The sequence below is a fragment of the Magallana gigas genome, chromosome 3, assembly GCF_963853765.1.
Source record: "Magallana gigas chromosome 3, xbMagGiga1.1, whole genome shotgun sequence".
Lineage (NCBI taxonomy): Eukaryota > Metazoa > Mollusca > Bivalvia > Ostreida > Ostreidae > Magallana > Magallana gigas.
Genome location: NC_088855.1, coordinates 6776879 through 6801061, shown reverse-complemented (window position 1 = coordinate 6801061; position 24183 = coordinate 6776879). Strand labels below are relative to the sequence as shown.

The 24183-nt window shown below is 36.4% G+C and overlaps 1 protein-coding gene across 3 annotated transcripts; it reads left to right on the top strand.

The window, feature by feature from the left end:
- Nucleotides 1–1794: 1794 nt before the first annotated feature.
- Nucleotides 1795–23513, top strand: LOC105321710 (uncharacterized). Of its 3 annotated transcripts, none has more exons than XM_034483372.2 (35): nucleotides 1795–1941; nucleotides 3437–3887; nucleotides 5300–6949; nucleotides 7389–7535; nucleotides 7795–8107; nucleotides 8379–8554; nucleotides 8734–8862; nucleotides 9193–9359; nucleotides 9723–9916; nucleotides 10004–10264; nucleotides 10382–10482; nucleotides 10624–10851; nucleotides 11010–11196; nucleotides 11540–11797; nucleotides 11991–12185; nucleotides 12374–12530; nucleotides 12883–13153; nucleotides 13401–13484; nucleotides 13603–13675; nucleotides 14069–14181; nucleotides 14285–14441; nucleotides 14696–14941; nucleotides 15135–15329; nucleotides 15565–15746; nucleotides 16115–16316; nucleotides 16623–16774; nucleotides 17122–18227; nucleotides 18943–19127; nucleotides 19342–19583; nucleotides 19815–20008; nucleotides 20344–20501; nucleotides 20952–21086; nucleotides 21413–21688; nucleotides 21868–22230; nucleotides 22508–23513. In XM_034483372.2, exons 2-35 carry the CDS (start codon nucleotides 3453–3455, stop codon nucleotides 23002–23004), a joined length of 9429 nt encoding a protein of 3142 aa, XP_034339263.2. In that variant the 5' UTR covers nucleotides 1795–1941; nucleotides 3437–3452; the 3' UTR covers nucleotides 23005–23513. The 3 variants fall into 3 exon arrangements, with proteins under 3 accessions (XP_034339263.2, XP_034339264.2, XP_065934345.1); XM_034483373.2 differs by lacking the exon at nucleotides 1795–1941 and adding an exon at nucleotides 2897–2990; XM_066078273.1 differs by lacking the exons at nucleotides 1795–1941; nucleotides 3437–3887; nucleotides 5300–6949; nucleotides 7389–7535; nucleotides 7795–8107 and adding an exon at nucleotides 8127–8154.
- Nucleotides 23514–24183: the final 670 nt, after the last annotated feature.

Here is a 24183-nt window from a genome sequence, read left to right as displayed (position 1 = left end):
ACCATGTCATCTGCATACATTAGTAGAAAGATATTTAATGATAATAATTCGTGCGGTATGCATCCAGATTTTAAAAAAATTCATCTCGAAATCATTTACATATAGATTAAACAAAATTGGAGATAACACTTCACCTTGCATAAGACCAACATTGTTACAAAAATAATCGCTTAAGCGCCCATTCACGACAACACAAGATTTAACATCATTATATAAAGCTTTAATAACATTTAACAATTTACCCTGGATGCCCACTTAAGATAACTTTAACCATAATTTAGATCTATCAATTGAGTCAAAAGCTTTCTTGAAGTCGATAAATGCACAATACAATCGTTTCCGTTTGCACAAAGTATTTGTTATAATAGAATGGAGAGCAAATATTGCATCTCGTGTACCACAATTAGGTTTATATCCAAACTGGGCATCCGTAATTACATCGTTTGTTTTTGACCAATCTAACAGTCTGTTGTTCAATATAGATGTAAACAATTTAGCCATATTGCTAACCAGACTTATACCTCTATAATTTTCAGGATTAGTACAATCACCCTTTTTTATAAACGGGTACAATGATGGAAGAAGACCAACTTTTAGGAAAAAATCCAGTATCTAGTGTACAATTGAATAGACTGTATAACAAAGGCAACAGATGCTCCTGAAAATTAATAAAATATTCGTTCAGAATACCATCTTCCCCATGGGATTTTCCCCGCTTCAAATTACAAATAGCTTTTCTAATTTCATCTACATCGATTTCCTTATCTAATTAATAAAAAACACACTCATCAGTTGCTTGTTCACAATTGGTATCAAAACTTCCATCTACATTGGTAATTATTTTAAAATGATCAAAAAAAATTTCGATAGGAACATTTCCCACTGATTTTGGCTTTTTCTGAATTTGGCAAAAAATTGTCTAGGGTTGTTTTTCTTCAAAATGTTTAACCTGTTACCTTCAATTTGTTTATACGACCTCTTTAGCATTGCTTCTAGTTTCTTGTATATATATATATATATGTACGTTTCTTACTAACTAAATTCAAGTGATTTTGAGCATTTTTGCAAACATTTAATGTACGTAACGCTGTAATATAATCTTTATATAAAGACTTCAGGTTTTCGTTAAACCAGGGTTTATCGTTCGTAGACAGATAAGTAGAATACCTATACCTTGAATTAGCTGGTTTGGACTGGTTACTATTTTTAGAACTTACATCAAAAAATTGCCAATATCTTTACTCAACATGTCTGTAGTTTTTAACATACATTCATCTAAGTCACTTTAGGAAGTAACTTTTTCGAAATCCACTAAGTTACATGTGCCCTCTATAGAGTTAAAAAAATTGTTACATGAATCAACATAAGAAGAATCCCATCTGAAAACATTTCGAGTTCTATAGTAGCTAGACGTATCACAAGGGTCTAGCAGTGTAGTACATTTAAATTCAATATGTAGCGGTGCGTGGTCTGAGAAAGTGGTAAAATTGCAGACAATGAATTTACTAATAAAAATCAAACATATCATATGTACTTAATAGACCTCCTGTATAAAACAAGCGCCTGTGTTTGTATTCCAGGAAAGGGAGGAAATTGACCTCACTAAAGTTTTTTTTTTCTGAGCTTACGTACATGTACAGTACAGCCCCCCCCCCCCCCAAAAAAAAAATAAAAAAAATAAACACAGTGCAAATATTTAAAGAAAGTTCGACAAAAAGCTTGCTAAACGTTTTTCAATATTTCAGTACTCTGATTTTGGCAGGGGTTGTGGTTACTGCAATTAGAGTTACCTATCTTGTAATTTCAGTTGAAGTGAAAGTAAGTCTGTAAGAGTGTGTTTTTAGAAATCCAAAAGAGAAAATACAAAATAACGCCGTGTTGTTGAAGAACAAAATGAAACGCAAGAAACCAACGACTTTGCATTGATCTTTGAATACCCAGGTAACCTTTTGAATATGCTATTTTAGTAGTTAACAGTGAATCGATAACTTCTCATTACCACGTGCTTTGCTCATTGAATTATTGTGGAGATCTCCCTACACAGTAACACATTGCTCAAGCAAAAAAAACCCCCCAAAACAAGAATTTTACGAAAAAATGGTCCTGCAATTTTATTTATCTATTTATTTATTTTTGTTTGCACAGTCCTTGATATTTAATCCTCAACACCCTTTGTTTTTTATTACACAATGAAACAACGTTCAGCTGTAAACAGTGTATGTCTATAATGGCGTAATCCACTGTATTACCCCAGATGGTTACTTCACATGTAAATTGTTTATTTTTGAAAACACTTAAACGAGACTATTTTGTTTTTAAAATAAATAGAGTCATACAATGATTTTTTTTTAAATATTGGCATTCAGCAGCTGTCCTTATATACATGTAATTGTCTATATTTGTCAGATTATGAATATACAAGTTAAAAGGGTTCCAATCAAACTACCACCCAGACAAAACACAAAACCACCCAAGTCAATCTGTAAACCACATTTTAGAGATAAATTAAGAACTTGGTAAAAAATGTGAAGCTTGCAAATTGAATTCCTAATTTTGATAAGGGTCAACAGTTTGATATATAGGTGACTGGTTGGCCAATGATGGGTTGACTTTATAAATAATTTAAAAAATCAATTACAATTTGCCTCCGACGTGAAACACCTCGATACTGATTGTGTTGTATACACATTACATTGAAATGTATTGGGTCCATCAAAAATGATACTGTTCAATACTGTAATTTCTGTTTCACTTAATTATTACAGATAGTCAATCAAAAATATTTCATCAGATGTTGTAACTATATTTAGAAAAACTAAGAAACTGAAAGATCAAGGTTTACATAGACTTCTGTTTCGTTTTTAGCAAATGACAGCAAACAAATAGCCTAGGGCTTTCTTAGAATGTATAAAGTGAAAGTAGACCTAAATATAAATATTAGTTCCCTGTCATTATCTGACATTTGATTTTTGTTCTGTGCATGTTAATGGGTAAGTACAATGTACACGTATTTGAAAATAATTTTTACACTAATTTGTGAAGTAAATACTCATGTAGTTCTACAATGGAACCCTTTTGCTTTTTTATGGCACTACATTTGTGTAATGTAAAATCAATGATTGTTTTAAATGAAAGAATGAATGTCCTTATTTTGAAATATTTCAGTAACTTCATTTATTCTTTACTAAAAAAATCTAAAATTCCCCTGATTTAAAAGCTGACCACCAGGTTTTAATGTGGATGGTACTATGTACTTGGCATTCTGTCAAAAATAAAGATTTTAAAAAAATATTAACTAAGCAATTCCCAAACAATGCTATATACCTTTGTGGTTATAAATGAAAATATTACTTGTATTTCTCTTAATGAAATTATTAATTTTAAATAATACAATCATATGTTTATAATGAAGATGTTCCTTTTTTTGTTGATACAGAATATACAGCCTCAAAATGGCTGAAAACAAGTACACAAAGCGAAGATCGGAGTTGAAGAAGAATCTGTACAAGCTACTAAAGGAGCGAGAGCCTGATGGGATCCCCAAGGCACACCTGTGGAATACCTACAGCAGTAAGGTGGAAAAGATCAGTGCCGAGTTTTATAACGTCAAAAAGATGCACAAATTCTTGGAGGTGTTTGATGACATGATTAAAGAGGTGATGGTCAGGGGGCGACCCACAATTCAGCTGAAAGATGGGTACAAGCCCGAGGGAGAGAAACCCTCGGAAGTACAGATAGACAGAGTGTCATCGTCCGAGTCGGAGGAAGTATCCAGACAGGGGAAAGAAAAGGTTCTACAAAAGCCAGTGAAGCCAGTGGGTAGCAATAAAGAGAGGGAAAGCAGTGGAGAGAGGGGAAACACTCAAAAAGAATCGTCTAGGGAAGAGGTATAGACATAATTATTCAGGTTATAAGGTTATTAAGATGTATACTTTTACACATAGTTATATACAGTGTACCAGTATATATATATACTAACTTTGATGATAAACTTTTTGAAAATGGGGTGGGATTTGTCTTAATACCTAGTCACCTATGTTACCTGTGTACTGATTGAAGGCATGTAAAACAGTGTACTTATCAGATGTGTATTGCTTTTTATTGCTGATTCAATCAGGAAGTTATCAATAATGCTCCAACTTTGATAAGTCAGCTATATCGATAAGAATAGTTGTTAGGTTTTCCCTAGCTTTAGATTAGAAGATGATATCTTGTGTAAATATATTTATCATATCCTCAATGTTGTTTCCAGTCTGTGACTTTATAACAAAGCAGGAAGGGATAATAACCATTAATAACATGGCAGAGACTAATTATTTCTACCCTGGAATTTTTTTTTAATTTCTTGCATGAAGTTTTACTTCTGGATTAATTATTTTTGAATAAAAATTATTTATATATCATCCAAATTTCCTTTGGGTTTTTCTACAAAATAATTAAATGTAACTATTGATCCTAATCTGATTATAACCATCCCCATTTTCCTGAAGACTGTAAGAGAGGGGGGATGGTCTTAATCAGACAGTATTGATCTCTATTGAATTTTGTTGGAAATGTGCCAAATTTTCATGTTTTCTCTATATTTTTTGTATTTCTACTCTTGGCCAGATTTCTTTTTCTTTTAAATACATTTAAACTATCATAAAAAGTAATCAACTGTTTAAATTTTAAATCTTGATCTACTGGTTTGGTCCAGGTTCAAGTACTATATAAGCCATATATTAGCATTTTACCCAATTACATGCAGTCTTAAAATCACAATGTCTCTACACATGAACATTATGGATTAAGTTTATTTCACATGAACATTTTTATTTAATATTTGATTTTTTTTTTTAAATTAATTGAATTCTTATTTTGAATAAATATGCAATACGAAAGAAATTCACACCTTTGACTGCATGAAAAAAAGGTGCAAAAAGCCATGCATTCACACTCAAATTGTACAAATTAAACAAAAAAATTCTTGAAAAATAATTGAAAGCAAATTTTGGTCTCTTTTGTGAAATCATCTTTTAAAAAAGATTTTTTATTGATCCAGCAAATAATATATTGTTGTTTCAAGCCATCTTGAAGGTACAGTCTTATAAATGGATTCAGGGACAGCTAGAACACAATCAAGTTTCATGGCATTTATAAATACATGTACTTTCAATATAGATTATATCTGAAAACAGGTGTTTTTCTTGAAATTTTGTCTCAATGTTGATAGAAATTCTCCAACCTTATATTGAAAACTATAGGTTCAGTGTCCGAATTTTTTAATTGTACAATAAAGGAATACTTTTCTTGATAACAGGTAGTGTATCAGAGATCAACAGCTAGCCCCAGCACACCTGTGATACCTGTTCTACATCAACCGTTTGTGCCATTTCCTTCCTCCACTCTGATTCGTCCACTGATGGGGATTCCAACAGGTTTCCCTATCCCGACTGGTCCACGGTCACTAACAGGGCTGCCTTTGTGTGCCCCACCGCTGATGATGCCACAGCAACTCAGACAGGGGGCTATAGCGAGACCAGTGCAAGACTCGCTAGAGTCAAGCATCACAGATGCAGTGAGTGAGTTCCTGTCTAAGGCCAGAAAGGAAAGCACTGTGGCCACCACCGGCAAATTCCCAGATAATCCTTGCGTAGTGTCATCTGGTTCTAGTAGTGAGTCAGAAAGTAGTGAGTCAGAAAGTGACAGTGAAGTGGAAGAAACAAAACCAAGCAAGATAGTAGATGAACATAAAATGAAGATAGAGGAGACAAGAAGGAAAGTAAAGAAGAATGTCGTGGCATTGTTAGTCCTTCATCCAAAAGGTATTAAAAAATCAGAGATCTGGCAATGCTATCAAAATAAATTTTTTCGTTTGCCAAACAAAAATCAAGTTGGACTAACCAAGCTCAGCAATGTGTTAGATCTCTTTGATGATGTTATGGAAGAATATCAGGATGAACATGGGATCCATTATATGAGGCTAAAAAAGAAAGCACAAAGGAAGGTCTCTGATTCTTCAGACAGGAGCACACCAGTGATTGATCTAACAAAAGATGAACCATCCACTAGTCGTAGGAACCTGGTAAATCTCACCCAGGACCAAAGTCCTTCTGGCTTCATCCCTCTCTCATCCTCCAAGCCTACACACCCTGGTGACCTTCAGATGACACCTGCTGATGGTCAGCCCATGATACAGAAGACTCCTGCATTTCTCCTGCCTACTTCTCAATCTATAGGATTTTTCCAGCCTACTCCTCAGTCCCAAGCAGGATTTATCCAGCCTACTTCTCAATCTCAGGATTCCTTGCTTAGAGTAGGCCAACTGGTGATCAGACCAGTCAGTCTCAGAAAGTTTGAACCAAAAGAGACACATCTACCGAGGATCTGGAGCAAAGATAAATATGGCAGGTTCTCACAGGATCAGATTCAGATGGTCGCCAAGGAGTGCATAGAAGCACTAGCAGAGGCAGACGAACATGTCAGTGTGGAGAGAGTGGAAAATATGATGCTGCAGAGATTTGGTAAGAGGAATATTGCTGAATTAGGCAACTGGCGTAATGCTCAACAGATACCTTGTCTTTTTGAACACAACAGAATGATCTGCAAGGTCAATGCTTATGTACAGGCCTATATGAACACTCACTCGATTTGTACACTACATGAATTGAAGTTATGTATGGCTGAATTTGCTCCAGACAAAGATAGTTTTGAAGCTTTGCAAATTGGCCCCTTGCAAAGGCTGCCCATAATTTACAACCACTTCAAATTCCCCCATGATATGGCTGATATTCCAGAAATTACAACCTCTGATATTTTTGAAAACTTGAGAAACTACTTGAACAAGTATCAAAAGTGGAGCACCAAACTGGAGTTGGAACACTTCATGGAATATTTGGTGGAGACGTATCATGTGGAAAACGCCTATGTGTTAGGAATCCGAATCCGTAGTCTGCCTTTGGCCATGCAGGTATATTATTTGAATTTTTACCATCCAGCACATTAAATGGCATGTTTAAGCATGTAGAGATACTGAATCCTTTTATAAAAAAAGATAATCGATAGAAGCGTGTTTCATGCAAATCAAGTTTTGGAAATATCCTTTTTGAGATAACTAAATATACTGTTGTTTCACCAATATTCGTTAAATACCAATTTTTCATGGATTTTGTTGTCAAGTTGATCCATGAAAGGTTTAATGTTCATTGAATTGCAATCTCTACTAACATTTTGTATTGATAGGATCATTGGCCATGAATTTGCGTATCTTTGAAACTGTGGTTTTCACTTTATCCACGAAAATTGATACCCTTGAATATTAATGACCAGTATGTGCTAACTAATATTGTAGAGATCATGATAGTTATGTAGATTATTTTAAGCATATTTGAATCTTATTACTTATTCAGGTTTTAAAAAAGTCCCAGCGAGATGCAGGTGGAACACGCAGAAAAGTTACAGAAGACACGAAAGAAGCACTGAAGCAGGAGATAGAGCAGGCATTCCACCGGTTCAGAGCAGCACTGCTATCAAAAAGAGGCGATGGACAAGGGCAGGTAAGTCTTACCTGATTATGCACATTTCCTGCTTTTTTTATGATGGTCTTCAGGAAAAAATTTATTAAGTGGATATCTAGGAGATAGGTTTTGCATGATTATTCTATTTTGCCTGATGTCTACATATTTTATAAATATAGAGCAGACTGTGCTTTGATGCAGCTCTTTAGATCTGAGTGTAACAGTTCACAAAACTGCTCTGAAAAAATATTCCCTTGAGGTAGAAACATGGTCCTGTAGGATGCTTTTTTGTTCACAGATTAGGGATCACTACCTTCAGTTAAGTCCTACCAAGGTCTTGACAGAGATTTTTGACAAGTACCGCCTGTTGTGTAACTCTGTTGAAATCCCAGCAAACAAACAGGAGAGAAGGAATCTCAACAAGTTTGTGGAAGCAGTCAACAATTTCCTTCAGGTGGTGACCAGTGAGAGCTTTGGTCGAACCCTTTTTCACATTGCGCTCTGTGTCAGTAAAACGGAGGTTGATGCTATACATAGACAGTTCTTGACAGAAGCCACTAAGCCAAAGGAAGTTCCTGTTACAGTGTCAAAGAAACCACCTCCTACCAAAGGTAAGATACCTAAGTTACAGTGTTAAAGAAACCACCTCCTACCAAAGGTAAGACACCAAAGTTACAGTGATAAAAAAATTACCTTCAAGCAAAGGTAAGATACCAAACACCTCCTACCAAAGGAAAGATACCAAAACGACAAGTGTGTTTATTTGATATGAATTGCACACTGGGATATTGAATTGATGAAATGGTTGTGAATAACAGATAAATAAAACATTTCCATTGGAAATTTTCCAATGAAAGTAAAATACTGGTTTTGATATTGCAGATTCTGTGGTGAAACTGCTCAAAACTTACCTTGACAGATGCCAGAATCATGGAGCTCTAACACTGAAAAGTTTAGACCATATTGAGGAGAGAATCACTGAGCATTTTGTTTTTGAGTCTTTTATGACAATGGGATTTGGACGATTCATTGAGTTTCTTCTGAAGGAAGCCAAACAGGTGATAAGAAGTTCCTTGTTATATAACACATATTTGTAAATATTATTCAATTACATTACTTATATTTGTTTTTAAGGATCATGAAACATATTTTTGGGTATTTTACATGATCAGAATAGAATAGATCAGATAAGTTCTCGAAAATCTTTAAATTTACAAATGTTTCTTTCATTTTATAGGAGCTTGATGATTGTGGGGGAACGAGTTTAGGGTCAGGAGGTCACAGTGAGGTGGCAGGGGGATTTCTCCCTACACTAACACACATTCTAGAGTTTGTTCACCAGTGTAGACAGTGCAACTTTTCTCAGGTATGACTTTTGTAAGGAAAAGGTTTCTCTGTAAAGGAAGAATGTGCTTAATTCTTTAATGATTTCTTTTTTTTGAGGGCATGTACGATTTATAAATACTTTGCTCTACCACATATATTGATCTATCATCACAAGTGACATAAAATGTGGAATTCACAATACAACATATTTTTTTCAGTGCATATATGAATATTATTTTTATCATATCTTATCATATCAATTTCTGTTTGAGTATCATTTCAGTTGCAATGCACATCAGCTTAACTAGTGGACTTTAAATGTGATTGCAGAAATGTTTTCGTCAGATTGATATATTTTGGTTTGTTGTAGGAAGAACATATTCAGCAAGCGATTTGTCACCAGTTTTCTGTGAATGAGGTCAAACAATTGGGCCACGGAACGACCTCTCGTCTGATTGGTCTGGCTGAACGCCCAGGGAAGCATGTCTCCAACCACCACAGTGTGGTGTATGAGGCAGCAGTTCTTCCTCCAGAAGGGTAAATCCAGCTTCTTTGATTTACTATGGAACTGTCAAATGGATGTATCGGGCCTAACATCAGTTTTCCCTGGTTATTTTTTCCCAATCTCACTACAGCATACTGTTTTCAATTAAACCGGTTTTGAATTTGCCCAATGACAATGAGGGCAAATGGGGCATAAATTTTCCTGAGTATAGAAGTCTTCTGTCAGATTCAAAGCATGAATTGTCGCAGAACAAAACGTTATAATAGGAATAAGATCTCCCATACAGTGTTGTTATATTAAGGAAAGAAAATCTATAAAGAATACAAAAAAATATTTTTTAGCATACATGATCTATCTTATCAAACATACTTTTATGTGATTTTTGTCTATTGCAGTTTTGAGGTGAAAGGTCAGATTGGAATTCTGGGACACCAGACAAAGGAAGCAGCCCTGGCATGTCTGGAGAACTGCCCCCTGCTGGAGAACATAGCGGAATGGAGTCAGTGGACCCTAGTGTTTGAACCTCAGCTGGGAAAGTTACGAGACTTTATCCAAAAGTATGGAGAATGCCAAACCTGGCCATTAGAGGGTAAGGGTTTTATTACTTGTATGTACAAATAGAGAGGTCCTTTGTACTGATGAATAAATTTAAGATAATCAGTTGGAATATAAATAGGTGGAAATAAGATCATGAAGACGGACTTTATTGCTCTGGAGAGCTCTCCTGGGCAGTTCCTGAGGCTCATCAGTTCGTCGTCCCCAGAGAAGTTCAATGCTGCCCTACAGAGGAGAAGCCCCCGTGAGGTCGGTGGACACTTGATGTCCTTAGTGGTTGGAAGTAAGGGAGTGGAAAACACACCCAGAGCTCTGCTGGCCAGTCACATCAAGGAGGAGTTGTTCAAACTGCATGGCGAGGCTTCTGTTGACAGAACACCAGGTATGTCTGTTATATTGTAACACACTAAAATGTACATGTACACATTGAAACTGTCATATTTGTCACATGGCCTATATTGTTGGAATAATACATGTATGACGCATCTCATTTTTGTAGGGGCACCTGCTAGCTTTCAGCATGGAGAGGCTGTTGTAAAATTTGTGCTAGACTGTCTCCTAGTTCTCCCAGTAAAAAGCTGCTCAGTTCTGGCTAACCAGGTACTTATTTTTTCAATCCATTTTGAAAATTTAAACTGTGAATAGCCATGTCCTCTTTGAAGAAGAAGGATGCTTTTCTTGCATTAGAAAACACACTTTTTATTGCATGTACATATCATATGTACCTTTGCATCATTTCAGATGTTCCTTGATCCTTTGGGTCAGGTAGTAGGACAATCTAAATCCAAGACCCTCCTGCTCCAGTCCTGTACGACTGAGAGCCAGTTAAGCCAGCTCCAGAAGCTGGGCTGTATGCTGGGCGTGGCTGAGTGGACCAATAGTATTCAGGCCAGGTGTAGACCAAGCCACGCCTCCCTAGAGGAAGTGGACCCCGAGATTGCTGATGAGTTCTTCAGAGATGATCCTGAGGTATTGATATGGCATCAGAAATTTAAAATATTTTCTTGGGAACTTATTGAATATATACTAACTGATAACAATATGTAAGCTGAACCACAAAATTTAACAAGGGGTGAATAAAAGTTTCAGTGATGATTTACAAAGTAAAGGATATTTTCTTTTGACAGCCAATAGATGACAGTGAAGATGAAGAAGATTCCGCCTCCACGTCATACCTGTCAGATGTGGAAGTAGAAACAGAAGTAAAAGGTCAGGTGGAAGAGGAGGAGCTCATTGTTGTGGATGAGAGAACAGAGATTGAGATGGAAGAGGGAGACGTAACAGGAGACAAACAGAAAAAAGAGGTCACCATTGGTCAGTGAAAGAGTGGAGTAGAGTTGTACTTTAAAAAGTGATTTAGTTTATGCATGCTCTTAGATTGTATTTATATATGAAAAAACATAGAAAAAAATCACTATTGTTAATAATGGATAAGACGTCGCAAAGGAATAATAATTTATTACAAATAAGAAATCAATGAATATGAAAGACATATTTCATAATGTGAAGGACTGAGGGTATTTTTAAACTCTGCATTAGAACTTCACATGAAGAAAGAGAAGAGCTTTTGTAGGACTGAACTGTTTATTGTGAAAGTTAAAAGTACCATGAGCTTTGAAGAATAAAATTGTACTATGCAATTATATAAACTTTGTAGATCTGACAGTGAAGTCGGAGGATAACGTTATTGATCTCTTGTCTCCGGAACCCAAACCAGAGGCGGTGTCCATGGAAACAGATGCAGAGAAGACATGCCGGGGAATCGTGGAGCAGATTAGACGTGAAGAGTTTGGAATTGGAGTGGAACTTAATGAAGATGGACAGCGATTGATGAGAGTCCAACAGGAGAGACTAGGTCGAAGTCTGGACAGACTGTCCAAGGACCTCTACAGCAAGGACACCCACTTTGTACTGGGTGAGTGGTCTGTTACATTACAGCAAGGACACATTTTACTCTGTAGATTTTTCATGGTGAGTTGGTAGTTACAGAATAAAATTGGATGTTTTTAGTTTAAAGATGGTCTGTAAAGTAGTCTTCAAAACCAATTTAAGAATCATGCATTTAATTTTGAATAACAAAAATATCAGCCTATCTGATTCTCTCTCAGAGTTGATCCAGAATGCTGATGACAACTCTTACCCTGACAGTCTGGGGGAGGGTGAGTGTCCCTCTGTACAGTTTATCATGCAGCCTGAGGGTGTTGTGGTTCTTAACAATGAGACTGGATTCGCAGACAAGAACATCCGGGCTCTCTGTGACGTAGGAAGGAGTACCAAGGGAAAACACAAAGCAGGCTACATAGGTACTCAAGTACTCAAGTTTATACACTTAAAGACTTGGACAAAAAGCTATTTCAAGAATTTGATGTTATTTTCAATTTGGCAGCATAAGTTAATTCTGTGTGCTGAATAATTCTGAGAACTTTTGATACTATATGTAACTATGTGGTTTTCGGCAAAAACTTAAAGTCTTGTTTTGGTGTTAATGCAGGGCAAAAAGGCATTGGGTTTAAGTCTGTATTCCGAGTGACGGATGAGCCAGAGATCCACTCCAATGGATTCCACATCAAGTTTGATGTCCATTCCGGACCCACTGGCTACATCCTGCCCCAATGGGTGGAAGAAGACAAGTGGAAAGATGGGGAGGGGTAAGTAATAGCTTTATGTTACAGCTTTCTACACTTTAAGACATAAAAACTGTTAGCTTCTCTGTGTAGTTGTAAATATTAACAAATGATTAAGACATCTTTATTATAAATTTGTGTGTTTAGTGCCATGAATGCCATTGCCTAGAGAAATGTTTGATTTCATATATTTTTAAGTATTTTAGTTTACTGCTACACGTATTGATTAAACATTGACTGAGTATTACATATAAATACATGCATGATTTTGATACAATCAACTTTGGTGTAAAGCTGTAGTACAGAAAACTTGCTCCTGAACATGTGCCAACATGACAATAATGAAACACTGGCACTTCTATTTCATTTGCTGCAGCTGGACAACAAAGATTGTGCTGCCATTGAAGGAATCCATAAGATCCCAGACAACAACCCTGGCTGCTAGGTTCAATGACATCCATCCTTCTCTGCTACTGTTCTTAAATCGTCTCAGAAAGATCACCATTGACAATCGTGTAGAGAACTTTGTACAGAACATTCACAGAAAAGACTATGGTGAAAACGTAGTGGAAATTACACATGATGATAAAATGGACAGATGGCTAGTGGTCAAGAAAAGTTTGGATGCCTCCAAAATTTCCCTACAGGTAGGATTATGAGCAAAGTATTCCCTCATGTATTTCATACTAAACAGTTTGTTAGTTTTTCTTGCATTATGTGGAATATGATATTATTGTCTGGTGCCATGTCCTACCAATTTGATAACAATACCCTGTTCAAAAATGAATTTATATACCTCACAAATGTTATTTTTTTTCCAACCATTTTATTCTCCTGCCATCACAATGTTTTTTCTATTTATTTAAACTGAATTTGATAAAATCTAACTGACAGGCCAAGTCTGGGGTGGAGGTAGAGTCTACAGAGATTGCCCTAGCCTTCCCACTGCGACCTCCAGGGCAAAAGAAAGACAGCAAGGTATTGCCCTCTTCTCTTGCTGATGTAACAATAACATGTAATAATCATTTAATGTAACAATAAATCTGCAGAACACTGTTAACATTATTTCTCATGTTGTGAACTGTTTATTTTGTAGTTTGTTCCACCCAAACAACCTGTGTTTGCTTTCCTTCCTTTGAGGAGTTATGGATTCCGATTCATTGTCCAAGGTGAGACGATGCACAAATTCGCAATCTCCCAGGAGTTATAAAAGTCCCTTTGCTAAATATTTATTAAACCCTAAACTTCTATATGACTATATTACTTGTCACTTCAAGCATGCACCAGATTTTTGCTTTGATTCTTTGGGTCAGGTTTTTATACTGTAGATTCCTAATTAAACGCGAGGAATAAATGGCTGCATAAAATTGCAAAAAGTACATCTTGTGAATTTTAAAAGCTCGCTTTAATTTTTCAGATTATGTAAATTACATGAAACTATGATAGAAATTGGACATTTGCAATTTTATGTTCTCGTGATTTGACGGAAAACGGTAGCACAGAATTAAGTACTCGTGTAAAATAATGAATCTACAGTATTTCATCCTTTTTGCATTGTGCAGGTGATTTTGATGTTCCGTCCAGTCGTGAGGATGTGGATAGGGACAGTTCTTGGAACCAGTGGCTTCGTAATGAAATCCACATCCTGTTTTTGGAAGCCTTGGAAATATTCAAAGTAGGACATATTCACCGTTTAAAGACACAATAATGTATTGGTTACATGATATTTGATAAACACACTCAGCAGCAATCGTTAAATTTTGATGATTCATTTACAGTCTCATGCTGACTTCTCCAACATGGAAGCTGTTACCTCCTTCCTGCAGTTTGTTCCAGTGGAGGATGAGATTATAGATTTCTTCAGACCAGTAGCCAATCAGATTCTTCAAAAGTTACGGGCCAAACCATGTGTTCCTACACAGCCCAACAGCAAAGGTTTTATTACTATTTAAGAATCATTAAATAAGTAAAGATTCTTTTATGTGCACAAACATTGGTGATAATCAACCAGGGGTTTCATTCATGTTCATTGCCATCAATCTTCTTGAAGAAAATTCAATTTTAATGTCATGAAATATTTGTGGATTTTGAACATATCAGGAAAAAAAACTTAGGCAAATTTGTTATGAATATAGAATACTCTCAGTATTGTATACAAGTCTTTACATGTTTATTTTATTTCATTTTAGGCCAGTGTGCTTGGAAGATCCCTTCCCAGATGGTGAGGGTCAAGGACCTTCTTGTCCTTGAGGTTGTGACCCCTGACCTCTTGAAGGACACACTGAATCTGTTCTACCTCCATCGGGATGTAGCAGCCACGTTGAATTCCAGTCTGACCCACAGTCTGGGTATAGAGTCTCTGAACACGGAGCACCTGTTACTAATTGGGAAGTCCCTCTCCCTACAGTGGGCCGCCACCGATGGAAGAGACAAAGGTGGGGATATGACAGAGATTTGGTCAATATATAAAAGTAAAAGTAGAAGGCTTTTTTATGTCATTGAAATGATCTTTATAGTATATTGAAAAGTATTCGTAAATAAAAGGCTGAGATTGCAATTCTAGTTATTCTGCATCACAGCAATATTTACCAGTATGCATCTGTGTCAAACTTTGCTTTTATTGAACAGACAATGACATACTGATGACAGCAAAGTGGCTGGCCTGTGTATACAGAAGTCTGAACGAGTTTACAGATAACCAACCAGTGTATGACAAACTGAAGGCCCTCAAGATCATCCCTCTGGCTACGTACCAAAGACAGTGCACGGCAGACAGCACCATCTTCTTCCCTCTGTCTGAAAACACAGAACTGTCCTACAATGGTAAATTTTTACCTTAAATTTTGAAGACCTGGATTGGAATATGTATCTATAAATTGTCCAACCACCCACATAATATGTTAGAGCAAGCTCCAGAGACAAGCAGTTTTGATTTTCTGTGAACCTTATTTTATTTGATAATTTCAAAGACAAGAGGAATGAAGAGGTGTGCTTAACTGATTGTTGTACTCTGTGTATATCTATATACTATGTCAGTGTTATCTGTGTATATCTATAGATCCAATGTCAGTGCTCCAGCAGGATTTGAACACAATCCACCCCCTGCTAGTGTCGTCCGCTGACAGTGAGGTGAACTCCCAGGTCCAGAAGCTGCTACTGAAGATAGGAGTGTGTCAGCTGTCACCCAGGGAGGTCATCAGTCACCACATCCTGCCAATCCTCAAGTCAAACAAGGTCAAGGTCAGTGCATGTGTGAAACAGGATTTGGAATACCAATGACTTTTTATATGTTCAAGGGAAAATGTTTCCCTTTGTGAATTTATGCCAATATTTTCATCTTTTCTAAACAACTTGACCTCTTATTTTAAAATTAAATAATTTTTTTTAAAATTCCTATATGGATTGGTATTTCTAAGTCTTCAAAAGATTAGATACACCAGATACAAAATCTGTAATCAGAGAGTCTCAAAAAAATACATATGAATTGGTCTTGAGGCAAGAGAGCATGTTGACAAAATATCCGTTTTAGCCATCAAGTAAAAGGAAAACAAAACAATTTGTATCATAAAAGAATGGTTTGTTATTTGAGATATTTATTGTCTTTCCAGGAAAAGAGTGAGAACATCCTGATCAGTTACGTAGTGTACATCAAAGAACAGACAGAGCGCGACCCCTCACTTATTAATATGGAGGAGTTAGGGATGTCGGCCATGTTGAAAACTAACAAAGGGCTACAGAATCCTTCCAAAGTCCCCATCCATTTCACTCCGGAATACAAGAACAGCATCAATTTACAGGCTGTCCTTCCAGGTAAATCTAAGGGAAAAGTTTTCATTTGGTCTTATTCATAATTTTGAACTGAAAAATACAGAAATGAAATATACATGTACAATTGTGAATTATACACATAATGTACTTGCAGAATCAAATTCATTGATAACAGCCATGAGGTGTTGCTATCAATACAGAATATATAAATGTAAATGTACACAAGAATTAAAATAAACCAACATTATATAATCTAATATCTGTTCAAGATGAGTGGAACTTTAGAATTTGATGATATATTATTTTTTTTAATTTAATCTGTATTGTAACATGTGACAATGATTGTAGGATATGATTGGGTATTACTGGACCCAGTTTATCTCAGGAACAAGAAAAATCCTGTGGAAATTCAGAGATGGCGACTGTTCTTTTCAAAGATAGGGTTAACAGACTTCATATCACTAAAACAAGTCAATGTGGAGATCTCCAATGAAAACATTGTGAGTTCGCTTTAAATGTTGTTTCTCTGTTTTATTCGTTGACATTATAAACAAAACAGATACAAGTACATTGTACATACATAAAATTGTAACAAAATGTAAAGTGAAAGAAGAAAATCATTATTTTTTGAATGGTGTTCATTTAGAAGGTCAATGATCTATAACTTTTTACATGTTTTTACATATACTGGTACAAATTTTTGAGATTTTTGATTGATTCAGCAATTATGATCATTCAGCAATGTTTAACATATTGCATACTAACATAGTTTATTGCACTTGCTTTAAGAAAATTTTTTCATCATTTCCTTTAGTTTCATGCAATCATTAATTTTCTTTTGATTCAGGGAACCACTCCATGGGCCCCTCTGAAGGAAATCCTTGGAACAATACCCAAAGGAAGCTACATCAAAGACTGGTCCTCATCAGAACTGGTGGACCTAATCCAGAACAACAGCCAGTCGACGTCCTACCCCCAGCAGATGAGGACTCTATGTGTTCTCTTAGCTGAGGAATGGGACAGATGCTTCAGCCGATATATTTCCACTGACATGTGTACAGAGTCAGGAGGTCACCTGAAAGATGTGGAGTCTTCTTTCAGCTTGCTCCTTAGAACTGCTAGTTGGGTGCCAGGCACCCAGACCTGTGTTACGGTTGAGAATGAAGAAATTCATGTGACGGAGAAGGTGGTAATGATGCAGCCATCCTGTTTGTATGCCCCTTTGAGAGACATCGTTGACCTGCTGTCTTATTTTGTGATCTACATCGGTGTGCAGATACCAAGTTCTTTTGGACAGTTTTTGAGGATAAAGTATTCTGTTGACCTACAAGACCTGAAGAAGTTTTTGATAGAATGGGGCAAGCGATATTCTGAGCTTACACCAAAGTTATTTGTAACCACCAGACAACACATTTGTAGGGTGTACCTCTGGCTTCGAGATAATCTGCCTCAGAGGGAAACCCATGAACTTTTTCTTGATCACCCAGTCATCTTTGTGCCAGAAGATAAAGCCCTGCCTGTGAGATTTGCCTCTGGTTCTGTGAATCGCTCACTAGGAGATCTCCAGGCTGGGAGGATGTTAAACAAGAAAGAGGTCTGGTGGTCTGACCCTACAGGCCTGATAATGAAACACAGTGATATCATTCAGGACTTGCACTCAGATCTGTCCAAGAAGGCCATCCTTTATGACACCTATGGACAAGAGTACGATCTCCAAATGCTGTTTCAAAATGCCATGCGTATTGACATGGAGCCCAGTTTGACTGAGTATGGGGAGTTACTGGTTTTGATGGGACAGGTTCTTAGTTTGACGGACAAGTCTGTGCTATCGGATGTCCTCGCTCTCTATGTCACTATTGGACGGAAACTTAGGCCTGAGAATTCGTATATGCCTACCAGTAATCCTCAGACATGGATGAATGCCCTAGAGTTGCAAATTGAGGCCTTGAGGAGGTAAGCATAGGATTTTGAATTTTATGGTATGATTTTCACTCTGTATGCATGTTTGATGTACAGGTGCATTTTAGTCCTTTAATGCCCAAACTTTTATTTTATACTCGTCTTTAAAGTACCAGAACTTTGAAGTGGTGCAAATTCATATTCATACATAGAGTTCTATAATCCATGCATGAACTTGTGGGCATTATTAGTTTATTAATGAATGTTCAGTTTAATGTATAAAAACTTATATTTGCATATCCATTGTTCTTCCCCACTGTAAGCCTATACAGAGGAACTGCAATTATTTTTCTATAATCGCAATTGCTCTGTCTGTATACTATGACGTCATAAAGGATACATTAAAGTCTGAATGTTTATATTTGATGCAATACCTAAATGTCTAGGTCTAGGCTAATACAGGGTATTTGTGAGTGGTAAAATGCAAATATAAGTAATAAACAACGATTATTTAGTGAACATGGCATTATGAATAGCAATTGCTCTGCTGGCATATTTTCCATGATGCGCTAGCGCGCATCATGGAATATGCCAACAGAGCAATTGCTATTCATAAAGCCATGTTCACTAAATAATCGTTGTTTATTACTTAAATGGGATTGTCAATTTTAGCAAAATATAAATTGATATACACATTATGAACTTCTAGAATTTACATTTACATTCTTTGGGTTCTTTTTATTTATATTATTTATTTTTTTATCAACAGTAAATTTGAAGGACAGAAGATTCTTGCCACAACCAACAATAAATGGGTGGGTATTGATGACCATCCAATGATAGCAGACAACCGTGAGTTTGAGAAAATGTTTGAGAAGAATGACCAGGTCAACTTTGTGGTCCTAGAGGATAGAACCCCCCAACCAAGGCTTGGAGGAAGAACTGCCATGTTAGGCAAGTTACATCTTGTTTATCATTGTCATTGAAATTTAAACTTAAATGTAATGTGTTGCATCTTTTGTACTGGTATATCTCTCTCAATTGAATAAAATAAAAACATTATTGTACTAGAGTCCCTTTTTTGTATTATGTGATTTTTCCATTTTCTTATCTTCTTGTGATGAAGTCACTGTTTGTTGATATTTCTGATTGTAGTTTTTTATTGCAGACAGAAACTTGGGTGAGAAACTAAAGCCATTTTATGAGTTCTGTTCTGTGAAGGAGCTATATGAGTGCACAGATGTTCGGGAGATAACACAGATGTTTATACCTTGCCCAGAACTTCAGCTGTACATGCACAGAGCTGTTCCAGTCCTGCAGAGATATCTCTACAAGTACAACCCTGATATATATCAGGAACTTCAGGAGCAGGATATATCCCAAAGACTGGCAGCCATGCAATTCTTCAAGGTTTGAACTGTTATCAGAACTGTAAACATTTTACATTTGGCTGTGTATTCTGTCTAGTGTTTCAGATATAATTGAGCATTTTCTAAATCAAGACTTTATTACCGGTAATAAAATATCATGCACATGTAGATTTAGAAATGTGCTAAATGAGATATACACTACACAACGGTCATTCATGCATTTTCAATCAATATAGTCACGTGTTACATTAATTGTACATGTATTTTTCAGGTGAAAACTCTAGAAGTAAAATATTCTTTGAATCACACACCAGATGTCTTTGTCTTGAGGAAAGAGAAGTGTCTGCTTACTAAAGAAAATGTCTTCTACTTCCACACTGATCACACAGAATCTTACCCTGACATCAACAAAGAAATTGCCAAGATGTTATCCATGTCAGATGAAAGATGCTACAGAGATACAAGGTAATTCATCATACCTTACAAGACGCAAAAATTTGATGGATTCAAATACTGTATTATAGGAAATATTCCCCCCTTTCGCCCTTGTTGCCAGCGGGCGAATTTTAGATTGAGTCATATTATCTTTTTTTAAACACAACTGTGTCTGGGTGAATTCAAGAACGGCAAAACTGCTAGCTGTGTAGAAAGGCAAAAATTACATTGGGCAAAATGTAGTTTACACTTATGATTTTGTATTGAGTTAATGATTCATTTTTTAAATGATTCTAGATTATTTAAAGTTTCATTTTCTTTAGATCAACCATAACATAACTACATGTATACCTTTGTACCTGTAGGTCTTTTCTGAATGACCTCACCACAGCTCTAACCAAAGAACCCCACACCTTGGAGGAAGTATTGGATCGCAATGACTGTGACCTACTCCCAGAGGACGAGAAGCCTGTGTGGGTTGTCAAACCTCCAGTTTATCATGTTCATAGGTCACTGGAGCAAGGTAAGTCTTGCATAATACCGGTACAATTTAGGGTTTACAATACGCATTGTATCTGATGACATGGATGAGAAATGTTGATTTTGACGTGGAACCCTGGAAGAGCATATTTTATTCAAAAAAATAATTGTCTGTCCCTCAAAGACAAAACACATTGCTTTTCTGAAAGTAAAATGAGTTGTGGCATGGGGAATATTTTGGAAAAATCAGTCATATGAACTTATAGAATGTTAATTCGCAGGTTTTTATAGCAAGTCATATGAAATTATATAGAAGACAATAAGCAGCAATTAAGCAATGGCTACTTCAAAATTTTTAGTACTCCGGGCTCAAATATTCATTGGAAAAATGCCGAGGCATTTTAAATTTGGGGTTTGTTTTTTCACCAAGACAGATTAATATAGAATCAATGATTACCCAATACAGAAGATGTTCATGTTCATCTTTTCCCAGAAATAGAAGAAGATGTAGGTGCATATGACTCAGAACCTGTGGGGCAGAGACAGGTGTCACAGACAGAAGAGGGGGAGCCATGCCTGAAATCATGGCCCCCGATGTCCAACACCCAGGGCACCGCTCAGAACAGAGGTCAGTGCTGTGTGTCTCTATCTCAAGATATTTCACCTAACAGGACATTCCTCATGTATATTCTTATTCCTTATTTTTGTGTTGGCTAGTTGATCAGTAATTGGTCCATTTAATCATATTCAGAGTTTCTTAATTTATTTTACTAATAACAATTGACTGTACTTATACTTTCAAATTGTTAAAAGTTCAGATTTTTAAGAAAAGTAAAAATATTTTTGTCTAAAGGTAAAATATACTATATAATTGGCTAGGTTATTTAGCTACCTTTTAATTATGGCAAAATAAAGGACTGCATTCTTTTCAATGTGTCTTTTTAATAACTTCAGTACGAAGAGAAAGGGAGGAGAAGCCAACAGAGTCTAAGGTTTGGCCTCCACCTCAGGCCCCAGATTACATGAAGAGAGTAAAGGAACTACCAAGTCAGTTCAAGGTCACGGATGACGTAAAGCCCTCTACTGGAGATGAAAATACATCAAGGGGAGGTAAATCTTCAGGGGAGGGAACAGTTGGTGGTGAGGTGACCAAAGGAGAAGGTTACGATAGACAGGAGAGTTCCGAGGGATCCCAGAATGCAATGGTCAGCAGGCAGGACAGTGATGGAAGTAAGTTAGTCTACCAGAGCTAGGATTTCATAACTTGAAATGAAACTGGAAAAGATTTACAGGGTTAAAATGTTGCTATTTTTCATGGACCTGATAATGATCACTTTCTTCTTCCAAATTTCTTTAAATGTAATACATTGTACCTGAACATTTCATTTAAAAATTTGTTAATTTTGAAGAAGGAACAAAGAGGAAGATATCAGAGAATGATACAGAGTCAAAGGGAGAAAACAAGAGGCCAGTGTTGGATGGAGAAGAAGCTTCAGGGGGTTCACACCAAGGTACAGCATCACACGGTGGAAGTTCACACTCAACAGCAGACTCCGCCAGTGAAGGTGACAGGGTGAAAGGTGATGCAAAGAGTCCCAAGGAATGGACAGGCAATGACAAAAGGCATAACATACAGGAGGACCTTGGGGATGTGGAGAATAGGGACAAGGATAGGGACTCGGAAGATCCAAGATCTAGCGGAAAACGTAGACATCCAACGGACAGCAGCCAGGGCTCCTCACGCATGCCAGACTCCAAGAGACTATTGATGGGTAAGTAGTGATTGCCCTACTGTAACAGAATTCTTTTTCATGTGCCATAGCTTAGTCTAGAGATAGGTCATCAGATGGTGTTATATAGATGTAATACACATTTGGAAATTGATAATGAACAATACTCATTTTAATTACAGATTTTTTAATAATTTAATACATATCTACATGTTTGCACTAAAATCCCAAAAAGTTAAAATGTATATTTTACTTTTAAATGTATGCATCATTTCATATGATGTTGTTGATCTAAAGATGCTGTAATTGCTCTATACAGATAATCCTGTGTGGACGGAAATGGCCAGTGATTATACCTATGAAGAATTGGGTCAAGGTTCAAACCTTAAGGCCCCACCAGAAATTTTACAGGATATAGACCAGGATGAGACAAGCTTGCACGAAATAGGTCGCTGGGGTGAGCAAATAGTCTATCATTATCTCCTGCAACAGAAAGAGGCAGACCCCAGCATCATGGAGATGAAATGGTGCAACAGAGAGAATGAGAAAGGAGCCCCTTACGACATGGAAATATCACGCAAAACAGACTCTGGTATTGTTCAGACTTTCATTGAGGTCAAGACGACTAAGACAGACGACAAGGACATGTTTGAGATTTCCTCCCAGCAGATTCAGTTTGCCCAGGAACACCGGGAGAACTTCCACATCTACAGGGTGTTCAATGCAGGGGACCTGGAGCGCGTGCGATTGGTGAGAATCGACAATATCAGTCTCAGAATGGACCAGAAACAGGTCCGGCTGTGGATGATGATTTAGGCCGCAAACAATGGCATGCGGTTCTAGAAGATGAGATGGAGATGGAAAATGTTGGTGTCTTCAATGCAGCTTTCTGTTCACTCACAATGAAACAGACAATGTTAATAAAAAACTGCAGCAGAATTCCTTGTTTACCGATAATGATTAGTTCTACAGAGGTGTTATATTGTTGTTTGCCCTTTAATTAAATTTTGAATGTAATAAACTACAGCAGACCTATTTGTTTACTGTTAGGTTTAACAATCGTTTTCACCATTTAGTAAGATAAAATATAATAAATTGCAGCAGAATTATATGTTTACTATTAAGTTTAGTTTAATGACTTTTTTTTAACCATTTGGAAAGATTAATATCATGTATCTTAATGTGCATCTTTAAAGTAACAATGTCTATGAATTGCATTGCAAGTAGAAAATCATTGACGCTGTATCGTATAAATTAGGTGCAGCAAGCGGTACGCGAGAGGCAGCATGTGGATCATGCATATGTGTTATCGGTATAAATTTATATGAATTGCAGTCTGAAAAGAGATGTGTAAACAAATAAAGTACCAGTATTTAGATGTTGAAAGGCAGTGCCATTATTATATTCTTACTTATGTACATGTATATAAACTATTTGTCAGATGACATATAGCAATTGCCTAATGATGTTGGAGCTGTTTTTACGGGGACCATTTGTCATACATGTGTGAAGTAGCTTTTAACAAATCAGTGACCAATAATAAAATCATTTTGTACATCAACATTCAATTTGAAAACACTGCTTTTGTAGTACAGAAATTTTTTATTTTTTATTTTTTTTGCTGTCTTTATGTTTTTCCCTGTATGTGCTTTTAGTGCAATATCAGAGAAGAGTATTTTCAATGTTTTTTTTTAAAATATTTTTGTTGATTTATAATATTGTTTTATTGTTGATTTGATATGTATCTTGTTTGATAAAATAAATTTGTTGTGAACAAAGATTGAATCCACACCAAACAAAAGATTAAAAGAAAAATCATTTTAAGGTGGCTTTTGACCCCCAGTTAAAATAACAATGTACATGTACTATATAGTATTCAAAATATAATTATTGCCGTTTTAAAATTTAAGATTTTTTTATCACAAATACGTCAGATAACCCCCCCCCCCCCCCCGCATACAAAATTATCCGTCGACACCCCCAACCCCTTCCCCG

What these genes read in the sequence shown, in the direction of transcription:
- LOC105321710 (XM_034483372.2), top strand. Translation starts at nt 3,453, where the DNA reads ATGGCTGAAAACAAGTACACAAAGCGAAGATCGGAGTTGAAGAAGAAT. An exon ending in GAGGCGATGGACAAGGGCAG is followed by an intron (nt 7,536 to 7,794) that starts GTAAGTCTTACC and finishes TTTTGTTCACAG; the next exon opens with ATTAGGGATCACTACCTTCA. An exon ending in TCATAGGTCACTGGAGCAAG is followed by an intron (nt 20,502 to 20,951) that starts GTAAGTCTTGCA and finishes ATCTTTTCCCAG; the next exon opens with AAATAGAAGAAGATGTAGGT.